Here is a 12,931-nt window from a genome sequence, read left to right on the forward strand (position 1 = left end):
CTTGATTACTTTTTTAAACTTTTCCTGAACTCTAAACATTGACACAACGGAATGTTGTGGGAAATCTGACGGTCTTCTAACTACGAATACTGTAAAAAACTATGATACACTTTACAGGGCCAGTGAGTTGATGTAGAATTCAACAATACAATAAATATTAAAACAGCGTATGGCTGGTTTAGAAAACAAGTTAAATTCTAACAATTTGTAATTAACTCCTTTAGAGGTGCTTAATTCAAATATAAGACATTTAAAGTACTTGTTGGATTATGGCTCGTTGGCTTCAACGATAACGACAATCTAGGTAAAGAAATTGCTTTATGATGAAATTGGGAATTTAATCATTACAGGATAAGGTTTGACATACTACTACTCACTTTTAAAACCGAATTTTGGCTTAATTATTATAGAAAAGTAGCAGAAAAACTCACTTTTTTAAAGAATTTGTAACTAGAAGATGTACATCAGTTCGTTCGTCAAGTAGAAGCATTGCGCCCAGATAACCAACTCTTTTATCGGTGAAACGTGGAGAAGCAACTAATTTTAAACATTCAAGCTATAAACAAAGTGGTAAAAAAAATGCAGATCAGTAATTTTTAAATCTCTAGGCAATAGCAAGAGGGTTAAGATAAGCCATTCGATAACTACGCTTGCATTCATGCACTGATCTAAACTACATTAATGTATCAAAGCTACAATACCAATCAATTGACAAAAAAACAGATGGAGGATTTGAACAGAAGAAGTTACATAAGAAACCATGTTTGTTACTCACAATAAATGTCTACAATATAGGGTACTGAGTAAGAATTACTCGTAAAATAAGACTGGTGAGAATTCAGGCTGATTTGTACAGCCAGAGCACACAATTTGTCTATACATTTAAAGCATACATAAACTACCGAGCACACCATATAACTCCAAATCAAGTAGTCGACACTTCAAGAATTTTAGACCTGAATGACAGATGATTGATGAGAATTTTCACAGGGATCGCGGAGGAATATATAAACGACCGACAGCACATAAAGACAGAAAGTTTAACCTCTATTTGACAAACATTCCATTTGTTTTTGACTTCGTCAGAATCATAAGCAACATAGAACCTGGCACATATGTACATCGGTTTAAGTTGCTAGATCTCATGAGAACAGTGAGATGCCAATTTAATTTAGGTAGTAACAGTGATAGTAGAAAACACTGAGCTCCAGAAGATACGATTCGGGAAGAAAATATAGATTTGTGAAATGAAAACATTTTCAAGACAATTAAGAAGCTCGGGGTTTACGGATCATGAAGAGTGAATGCACCGGTGTGTTATGTCCCGATAACAATGGTGAATGGTAACTATGGGATCCATTTATGAACCAATACTATGCATATATTTTCTATCGTATAATTGCTAACTAACTAAACTATTCATATTTGCGTCCCTCTTATTATAAGCTTTATTTTGACCCATAAACTATTATTATACGATTTACCATTCCTGAGTTACACCCAGTCTATTAATTACTGTTCCCCCTATTCACAGCTACATTTAGCTGAATCTTGTACAAATGTTAGTCTTTATATTATGGTACGATGTGGTCTGTTTGATTGGTATATAAACTCAGTATTTTCGAAACATAATGATTCATACTGCAGAGGCTGAGATTGGTGTTTTGGACTTAACTGGCTGGGCTAGGTAGAAAGCAGGACCGACAAGTACTCTAGACTGCTCGTACGGGTTTCGTGTGTCACTGGTCCGATCGTCAGTCAGTTACAACGTAGAACTTCGTATGTACGTACATCACTTCGAGTTGCCATACCACATTAGCACAGAGATGAAGTTGTCGATTCAAATCCCATATTGGTAAAAGTAGTAAGAGTATAAGTACTATGTGAAAGATAAGGGTTTGAAGATGTTATTCAAGGAGTATAATCCAGTGAAATAAATTTTGAAAGAGAAAAAGGATAGGGACATGAAGAATTAAAAAGATTAGAATTCGGTAGAACACAAAGAGTGGATGCACCTTCGCCATTGCAAACGATTTTGAGCCATGTCATTCAAGGTCTCTAACCATCGGTTGCTATCATCTCGCGAATCCCAACCAGGTAGTCTACACCTACCAACATGTCTCAGTCCACTTGTCAGCGACTTCATGGATTTATGCCATGTTTTGGTCTGGCCGCCCCTAGCTTTCTTACAACCTACTCCTACACCATAAAGCATTGCACGTCGGGGCAGTCGGTGGTTGGGCATACGTAACACATGTCCCAGCCATCTCAACTGATGAAGTTTCACTACTTCATCAATCGATTTGCCATCCTTACCTAGTACCCGTTTCATAACAACTGCATTACTTACCCGGTGGTCCCAGGATATACGAGCAATGCGTCGAAGACACCTATGATCGAACACTAGTAGCCTACGAATATCCTCTGCTCTTATCGACCATGTTTCACTGCCATAAAGTAGGACGAAACGGACTGCTGCACAGTAAACCCGTCCTTTTGTTGCTAGACGGATATCTCACCTACGCCATAAATGGCGCAAGTTGGCGAAAGCTAGACAAGCCTTTTGTATCCGTGCTGAGATTTCATCACACACCAGACCACAAGGGCTGATGAGACTCCCAAGATAAGTGAAGCGGTCAACACGCTCAACTACTTCACTCCCTATCATTAGTTCAGGTGTCGATGCAACCCAATCCTGAAGTAACATTTTGCACTTCGAGGGAGAGAATCGCATCCCGAACATGCCTGCATTGTTGCTTATAGTGGTCAGAAGACTCTGCATTTTGTCAGCGTCTTCACCAAATAAAACTATGTCGTCGGCGTATTCTAAGTCAATAAGTGAGCCTCCCGGTAAAAGTTCAACTCCAAAAGATTGAGATGATGAAAGCGATATCTCTAAAAGCATGTCAACGACAAAGTTAAACAAGAATGGGGAGAGTGGACAGCCCTGACGAACACCACTTGAGGTAATCAATTCTGATGACAGTTCGCCATAGGCTCTAACTCGACCAGTTGTGTTCGAGTAGAGAGCCTTTATGAGGTTAATGTACTTCTTTGGTACTCCTTTCACTGACAAACACTGCCATAGAACCTCACGATCAACGGAGTCAAATGCCGCCTTAAGGTCAAGAAATACTACGATTGTGGGACGTCTGAATGTATGTCTATGTTCTAGGACCTGACGTAGAGTGAATATCTGGTCTATGCAACCACGTCCAGGTCGGAAACCAGCCTGGTTTTCTCTAATCTGCTCTTCACGAGCTTTGGTTAGGCGTCCAAGTATTATTGGAGCTAATATTTTAGACACTATATTAGTCAAACTGATTCCTCTGTGATTGTCACAGGAGGACTTTTGTCCTTTCTTATAGACTGGCACAATCAGTGATTGGGACCAGTCAGATGGAATTACGTCCAGTTCCCAGATTCTACCTAAGACCTCAGTCAGTCTCGTTGCTAGTACTGGACCACCATCCTTAAAAATCTCAGGGGTAAACCTGTCAGGGCCTGCGGCTCTCCCTCGCTTTAGATTTCCTATAGCTTTTTCAACCTCGTGGAGAGTTGGAGAACTTACCTCAATTTGCCATTCAGGACGACTGGGGATCGTGGGAAACCGAAGTGTGGCTGAAGGCCAGTTAAACTGACCCCTAAAGTGTTCTGCCCATCGATCCAATCTCCTGGATTGAGAATGAATGATATGCCCATCTTTGTCTGAGATAGTTTCGCTAATAGTTGGGTTCCTAATGCCGGTTTCTTTAATGTCTGAATAGCTGTCTGATGTTGCCTATTGCCACTGCCTTTCCCATCTCTCTTGCTTTCGATACCCACCACTGTTCACGATCATTGCGTAGGCTTCTTATTAGCCTGTGCTTAAGCTGACTCCGCTCTTCGTTATGTTCAGAGCCAGGTGGGACGAGTTTTCGAACATCTATCAGTGCGGTAGATGCTGCCGAGATCCATTGTTTCTCCCTGACCTTATGGTTTACCTTACTAGCGGATATCACTGCTGTTTCCACAGCTTACGGATATCACTCCACGCTGCTTCGGGGTGGGCACAACTTACATGTCTGTCTAACTGTTTTTCCAGTTGTTCCTGAAATATATTCTTAGCTTGCTTATCATTAAGTAGAACCCTTAGAGGCTTTCCTGCAGTGTCTTTCCTACGTCCAGTAAGACGCAGACAGATACGTGCTCTCACTAGAGCATGATCTGAGTCTAAACATGTGCTCCAGAATGAGCGACAGTCTTCTATCGAGCCCCTCCATCGGTGGCTGATAGCGATGTGATCTAATTGGGTCCAACGTTGGGACGAATTCGGGGTTCGCCATGTCAAAAGATGTTTTTCCTTATGCTTAAAGTTAGTATTTGCAAGAAATAGGCGGTTATCTGAGCACAGCTGCAACAGACGGTCGCCATTATCTGTTCTTTTAGCCACGACACCATAAGATCCACCCAGCTGTCTTTCCCTTTCACTTAGTTTACCTACTTGAGCATTAAAGTCACCAGCCACTATTACTACATCAGAACGCCTAGCTTTTCGGAGGTCAGAAAGTTTCCTGTAGAACTCATCTTTTATATCGTCTGAGCTGCAGTCAGTGGGAGAGTAGGCAGAGACGACGAAGAGGCAACGACGAGTTTCCTTATCTTTCCGAGTCCTTACTGATCCGTTTAGTCGGACAGTGCATAGACGACTGTCTACTGGGATCCAGTCTAAAAGAGCTAGTTCTGCCCTAGGACTCAATGCTATACCTACTCTAGCGAGGCCACGGGAAGCAGCATCAAGGCTTCCAGATACACGAAGCGTGTATCGAGATGGTTCTTCATTTTGATTAGGTGCGGTCAAATGAATGACACTACTCGGATCTTGTATGCGCGTTTCGGAGACGCAACACACATCAATGGTGTAAGATTCTAAAGTCCTAGCTAAGGAAGCCCGTTGTCCTATTTGGCACAATGTTCGGACATTAAAAGTTCCTACATGTAGTTTAGAGCGTGGTTTCAGGAGACCAGGAATAACGTTCCGTGTACTTGAATCGTTTTCCCTAGCGGTGCGAGGTGATAAAGGGACGTGGGAAGGGCTAGTCGTGGAGATAAGAGAGTTATTAGGTGTAGGAAGGATTTGAAAGTGACCAACTTGGTCTCGTGTGCTGTTACGGGTATGAGGGCTAATATTACTTCCCGGCTGCCCACACCGTGGAAGGGTATTTCTTGAGGGACCTGAAAAGGAAGTTGGATTAGTGTTGGTCTTAACGACCTGGGAGCGTGACCCAAGGGACAACTGCTTGAGGCCGGTCACGCTCGGCCTTTTTGTGGGGGATTTTTGACGTGTTAGCTCCGTTCTTCAAAGGACCTTACCGCCGGAGACGGAAATCCGTGGGATAAGGCGAGGTGTGCATTTTTAGGGTCGACCTTTTCTAACCCCACCCCTCCTTGTGGGAAGGCAGCATCGCTGTCATGCTGGTTGTCTGAAGGAAACACCTTACTGCCGTCACACCTCTGTACAGTCGGCAGTACGACTTCGCCTTCGGACCTTGGGATTGCTGCTTTTAGTCTTACCGCTCTTCAACCGACCTGTCTGTCATGGTAGGACCTCGAGGAACGATTGTTCCAGCCAGCATAGCTCGGTTGGTTCATCACGATAGGCAAGCCCGACCACCACGTCAAGGTAGCAGCAACGGTCGGGACTCGTCCGATCGATAAATCACTGTATTCTAATTGGCGTTCACAAGTTATAACACGATGCCACTGCAAACGATCCTGAACCAAGTCATCCAAAATATCTAACTAGTGGTTAGGATAATCACGTGGACCCTAAACAGAAAACCTGTACCTACCCATATGAGTCAGTACAACAGTCTGTGGCTTCGTGGACTGATCCTGGGTCATTTTCGGCTGCCTCTAGCTTTCTTCCAACCTACTCCTTCGCTAATTATCACTGAGCGTTGAGGTGGGCGACGGTTTGGTATTGTAATGCATTTCTAAACCACCCCAGACGATGAATACTCACTATCTCATCAATTAGCACCCGTAGGTACGGCATGAGCTTCGCATTTCCCAAGTATCAAGTACTTTTACAAGAATGACAGGACTGTGAACCTGCATTCACTTCTAGTAGTGAGCAGATAGTAGTCGAGAAGTTCGTGTATCAGAGTAACTACTTAAGTGCTGGTGATGGCGTGAATGAAGTCAATTTACGTACAGTAAGAGCCAGAGTGATTTATGTCTACCCGGGTCATCTTTGGAGCCTTCATGATGTTAGTCTAGCTGTAAAAGGTCGGATCTGGGTCGATGAGTATCTCTATTGTGGTTGTGAAACCTGGCCTCTCCGAGTTGAGGATGTTAGATGACCCTCGGTACTTGATCATTGTTGTCCACGAAGAATAGCTGACATCCAGTGGCAACACTATGTTAGTAGTGCATAGGTTCGGCTACGTGTGTTCAGGCATAGCGACGATACCTCAGTAGGTGTCACCATCTTGAGACACCGACCTTGAGGGCTTGGACGTGTTCTATGAACGTAGTCTCAGTGACGTCTACGTCATGCATTATTTGCCGACGCTGAGACCAGTTATGTGGTCAGTGCACGACACGGTATCGTGGTATGAAAGGAAGCCGTAAGTTTCACATTCATAAAGCACAACAGATCGAATTGTTGCACAGTATACTCGTCCTTTGGTTGATAGATAAACAATTTAGACTGTTACATAAGATGGATGTTGGCAAAAATCAACCAGACCAGAACCAATGATGACTGAACGAGGAGAATTGTCAACATAAATCCATAAGAAATATGTACTGACCAAGTTAATGGGAACAAAAATAAAAATAAAAAGTTCCAAGTTTAATTAGTAGTCCTAGTCGCGGAAAGTTTTAAGTATTAATAAAAAGGAAACGGTATCCTGTCTTTATTCCAAACATATATATATATGCCCCCAAATGCCCTGGTACGGCCGAGAGTGGGGAGAGTTAGCTCTCCATCTCGAAATGCTCATATGGCCACGCGTATATAGCCTATACCAGGGAAGTCCTACTAACTGCCTTTTCGTGGCGGGAGTGTTGTTTACGAAATCGAGAGGACGAAGAGCGAATGTCAGGCGCTTTAACCGGGTTGGTGGACACGGAAAGTCCACCTAGGGGAGTTGGAAAACCCTCATTCCAAACCAATGGTGTACATGGGCTCCAGTATCCTGAGGGAACAAATGGCGTATGAATCAATTGTTGGTCACCGGCTACCATGGGACTGCATCTCCTTATGATGCTTCACTGCCTTGTGGGTTAGACCTTTAGGTCAAAGGCTCGGGGTGTGGCCCCCTAAGAAAACCACCTGCTTCGGTTTCGGCACCCGGGCAGTATTACAGCCCTCACACAAAATGTGTGGCGCATATGTATCTGGTGCCCCTTTGTACCAATATGTATGTGTTTAAACAAATAAAATAAATATATATAAGCGAAATCAATCATTAAGTGTAAGTGATGAATGACAAAACACAAAATATGGTTTGTAAAAATCATTTAATATAACTCAATATCCATATACAGATTTATGTACTTGATTGAATAAACTTTTGCGTGGGGACCGTAATAGTAGTTAGCTGCCTAAACTGAACATACAACCTACCTGCTAAAAAACGAATGACATTACACTAACACTACATGGTATATATCTCCTATTCTCTATTAAACATTTGACTTTACATCTCTATTTTCCAGATTTGAAAGCATAAGCACTAGTCAACAAAGTAGTACTGCTTGAAAAGTGATAATTACGAATACAAAGTTTGCGAGTTGAGTGACACCCAAGATAGTGTGAGCTAGTATAAGTTTGGGGTATAGATTGGTAACGTTTTTCTTAACAGCAGTAATTGTGATTGTAGCTAACCCTCAGTCGCAGATAGGATAACTATGTCGTAATTTATTCTCTAACCAGTGAAAAAAACTAGTCCACGTTCACGATATGACGTTTAAATTTTTAGTTACTCCATCCGTTCATAGATTCTCTATAAAATAAGCTAGATATTTAGTAAGCTATTACTAGTTGAGTGGTAAACGGATAGTGCTCGCAGACTTATTGCTTAAATGTAGGTGAATAAAACTCGTCACATGTAGCTGATAAAATAAAGTTACTGAAATATTAACTGTAAATTTCGGGAGATAACCAGAAAAGCACCAAATGAATAGGTTGAGAAATTTACCTGACCGAAATGTGCTGGGTAACCCAGCATGTGAATGTATAACAATTTGGCCACATTACGACATCTGTAAGTGTTATTTTCTTCCCGAAAACTATCTCTAATTAAAGCACACTCCCGGTTTACAATCGCCCGTTCTTCTGCAGCAGTTCGTGCAGATCTAATGTCTCTTACCAACTCCCGCAACCGCTTTGGAGCAGGCATCTGGAATAAAAAAAGTTACGTGACCAACTGTAGACCACTGGTGCAAAAAACGTCGAGTCAACGTTACTCTAAATAGTAAAACGAAAGAGCTAGTGCAATAAAGCAACTATTCATGTTACTTGACTTTACAGTAATACCAAGAGGGTAAACAAAAGTCGGAAGACTTGTTATAATAAGTAACAAATAGTTAAGAAACGCAGTAAAAAGCGTATAGCATTTAGAAGTTAGTCACAATGTGGGATCAGTAAATATTTATCGACTTAAACTAGTAAATGAACGAGGACTGTACAGTAATCTCGAAATATGAAATAGTACATGCATGTGTCAGTGACATGAAATGTCATTTATTCCAACCGTTTCTACAACTACACTCATCTGAGTAGGAAATAAATTACGGTAAAAGTGAAGCGATAAGGTTTCATTCCCCATAAAAATGATAACTGAATACAGCAAAGTAAACAACAAAAACAACACTGAGAAACAAAATAAGAAAACCACCCTTACGCTTTATATCTGTTATCAAACGCCCCTTTAAAAAGCATTAATTATATGATCTATATGGGACGGCGGTTTACAAATTAAGGCGTCCGACTTAAAGCAAATGTGTTTCGGGTTCTAACCCTACTCCATGTACTTCGGTTTTGGCTTTTATTTTTGACTAACTTGGAATTAGACCATATAAAACATACAGTTGGAGTGATATGTGAGTTACAATATAGCGTTTAATAACGAACTGCATTATTCTATGCTTAATGTTATTACTTCTTATTTTTAAATGGCATTTGTTAGACCAAACAAGCCAGTGAGTAATGATATTCTGCCTATGGTGTAAACTCTAAAGTTTAGTTCCACTGGGAAACAACGGACTGAGTTCATAACTCGTGCATATCTCAAAACTGTTCAAGTACACACAATTTACTCAAGGGTTCTATATTCCTTCTTTTAATAATCACGCACACACAAAATAAGAAAGGGATTATATACACTGGGACAAGATTATCGCGTACTACTATCATTGAAACGTTTGTGTGATTAGAGCGAAACATGTGGTCTTCGAAGGGCTTTGATTTAAAATGAGTTTCAAACAGCCGCAATAAGATCTCATTGGTAAATAAAGAAACGTAAATTACACTGATACAGCTACTAAATGCCGATTGTGTTATCAAATCTTTTCTGTCTCAGCTAAAACTTAGTTTTTTCTAGTTGGTAAGCCATATAAATCAAATAAGACCCCGTACAAGAAATCAAAGACATGATTTGTTTGACACAAAAATATCCCAAATTAGATTGAAGCATCTCCAAACTCCTAACTCTGACGCAATGTTTGCTGACTTATGGGCTTTTTGTTCCCTTCCGTTTCGACGCCATAAAACGTAAAATATTAAGTTTTAAGCTCCAATCTACTTTTCAAGTGTGAGGTTTGGTATTAATCAGCAGCTTGGGGGTCAACCTGTGTCAGTTGTTCAATCGTTACACGACTAAATACTTTCGCGATTGCTAAAGTATCCAATTACGGTGCTGAAAAAGTCATTCCACATAGTTCTCCGGATGGTTTTAAGGCTATTGGTCACGCACCGAGGACACTTGGAACGTAAGTAAAGTCGAGTGAAGGTTTCCCTCTGAGTTTTGTAGATAAAGTTTTACAAAATGCTATAAGACCGGATTTTTATGTCACTCAGTGACCTTAAAACCCTTGTCGATCTTTGAACGTAGAGAACATAATCAGGATTTCCTAAATAACCGTCTCAAAAGATAGGTAATCACTTCAAGGTTTAAGGTTTTAGATGGTATAAATCTACAGATACCTACTAACTTTGTTACTGTATACTCGTCAGTATTAGGTTCGTGATATCCCTTTAACTCTCAATTTATTCCAAAAATGTGCGAAAGCCACATAACTCAGGTTACCTAGTGGATAAGTTCTGTCTAGTGAGAGGCATAACCAGATCTTGTAAACGATATCAGGATGGAGAAACACGGAGATACACAAGACCGAAACCACGAGTAAATCGGGAATCAGTTACTATCCTATCAGTACATTCTATTTACTACATAAACTGAGAATTGGTGTCAAGATAACACCAACGTTTTGCAACGACGTCTCGACACCACACAAACAGCGTGAAGTAACTATATTTATGGGAAGAGATTTAACCACCGAGCAAAGATGATACTTTGTAACCCCAAGTGGCTCCACAACAAAAACCGGAGAACATTACGGTCAACAAAGCTTGGACAAGAGTACAACAAATAATATCTTTCTATTCAGGTTGTTGCAAAAACTCTAACGGGTGAATATTATTTTGAATAAGATCGCAGTCAAATTAGCATAATTTGCAAGGCAAATTCAAGGAATCAACTGTACAAACTCAGAGAACTCTGTTCATCGAAACACATTCAAACCATAAAAACGTCACTTTATTACGATTTTATCATAATAATGAAAACACGGAACTCCACTTAACTGATACAAATCACCGAAAGAAAGTTGGATAATAATCCGCCCAAATGTCGAGTACTGGCCACAGCGACAAACCAATAAACACCAACAATTCAAGCTTCAATATTTCACCCGACTCGAAAATTTACTCTAAACGTAATTCATTCCGGTTTTCATAATGTCTTGATCTTACAGTAGTTTTATTACTAATTGTTTTCAACTAATTATTAACTCTTCTCGACTTCTTCAGTCTGCCACCAAACACACAATAATCAAGCTGGATTCAAACCACTGAACTTACGCATCTCATCGAGGGATTTGATCCTAGAACACTCTCAGACATGTGATCGATTCGTATTTGTAGCGGTTAATATACCTAGCCACTCAACTTCACTAGTCTTAGGGAATTCGACAGTTATTTAGGATTTGAAAAATCTTGGACCTAAGAGAATGATTTAGTCTCGGGAAGGTAGGGTCGTTGAAACCGGAAGCCATCACATTACTGATTAGGTGACTGATAGTCTGCAATATGGAAAGTGTGAAAATAAGATCCAGGGGATTGATGTAAGGCATCAAACTTCCATCTCGGCGAAAAAAACCAAGTATCAGCGCTAACACAGCTGAATATTTTAGGAAATCATATTTACTACAATTCTTTTAGAGGTGAAGCTTATATTCAAAGTATGTTATGTGTCGTGCTCCCTACAAAAGCCTAGAATTGTTTGAAATTTAAATAATAATAGTGCTATTATCCCACAAAACTGTTGTTCATTTAAGTCTCCGTGCGAAGAATAAATGGGCCTGTACCTACATGTAATTCATATTCACAGTTGTCAGAGATGACCTCATTCATTATTTCGGCATGATGAAGACTAAACAGTGCAAGGTGATCTAATCATGATTTGCAACCTATTGAGTGGTCTAGGTCACTCATTGCTTATTTCCGCACGATAGCAGTGGTGGAAATATACTAAACATCAAGTAATCTCTAAGCCAAGAGTGGTCACTCAGGAGTAACCCAACCATTATGTGCACAGGGTTGTGGGTTATACTCTTTCATTGATACAGTATTTCGTGACAAACACTGGGTAGCTCTGCCCATCCTTGCAGCTTCCTAATTTTCCATAGCGCACTTCGACAAACAGAGGAATCAGGTTTCGAACTAGCAGTTTTTAACCGAAGCTCTAGAGTTGACAATAATTGGAGTGTTAACAAGGTAATTACACAGAACCTGATTTGCTATTGTTATATTATATTCATATTTTTATTTTATTTTATTTTTTTCTCTTTTTCAAATATGGAAAATATAACCTTAACATTATTGAAACTTGTGTATTATTGCATTTTTGAAGAAGTCCGAAATGGTTTCTTGACATCACTTATGAAACCATAAGATGTTTGTGAACAATCAGGATAATCACTCAGCTAATGTTACGAAAGTTATTTAGACTGAAATCAAGCAATTCAAAGGGCATGACGATACATGCCTTATGATAATGAACGGTTTCACAAATCCTTTATCGTCAACTAAGCGATCCATTTCAACATTTGTTTCACCTCAAGTAGTTACCATTAGCATTGGAAAAGTGTAGTCATCTTACCAACTTTCAAGAGGAGGAACAGAAAAAACTAAGGCTTGTCACTGCTTAGTATGTTGTCAAAAGTATTGCAAAACGTTGGTGGGCGACCAGATGAATGCGTTCACAAAACCACATAAACTTCACCGGATCACACTACATAGAACCAAATCGACCATATTTGCATTAACAAAAAGTTCAGGAGGACGATGGAGGATGTGAGAACCAGGAGAGGAGCTCATATAACATCAGATCGGGGCAACAGTATGGCGTACTGAGAAGATAGTCAATATCATACGGAATTCCTATGATGGATTAAAGTGCAAGATCGTTCACGGAGGACAACTCACCGACTCATTCGAGGTAAAGACCGGAGTCAGGCAAGGTTGCTTACTCACAATTGATTGATCACTGGGTGGTGATCAATGTCATGCGTGTCAAGTCTTTCTTAGTGCTGATCGAATGCTATCGACCGAGTTGCAATGTGGCCACCAGTCTAGGTGGCTCGACACTGCTTGCACTAT

The 12,931-nt window shown here is 40.5% G+C and overlaps 1 protein-coding gene across 1 annotated transcript; it reads right to left on the reverse strand.

The window, feature by feature from the left end:
- Window positions 1-427: 427 nt before the first annotated feature.
- On the reverse strand, window positions 428-8,390 carry Smp_158780 (adapter-related protein complex 1 gamma subunit (gamma-adaptin); the record flags this gene model as incomplete). The annotated part of the gene is made up of 2 exons (XM_018788496.1): window positions 428-556; window positions 8,190-8,390. 2 exons carry the CDS (start codon window positions 8,388-8,390, stop codon window positions 428-430), a joined length of 330 nt encoding a protein of 109 aa, XP_018654033.1.
- Window positions 8,391-12,931: the final 4,541 nt, after the last annotated feature.

Source organism: Schistosoma mansoni, chromosome W (genome assembly GCF_000237925.1).
Source record: "Schistosoma mansoni strain Puerto Rico chromosome W, complete genome".
Taxonomy (NCBI): domain Eukaryota; kingdom Metazoa; phylum Platyhelminthes; class Trematoda; order Strigeidida; family Schistosomatidae; genus Schistosoma; species Schistosoma mansoni.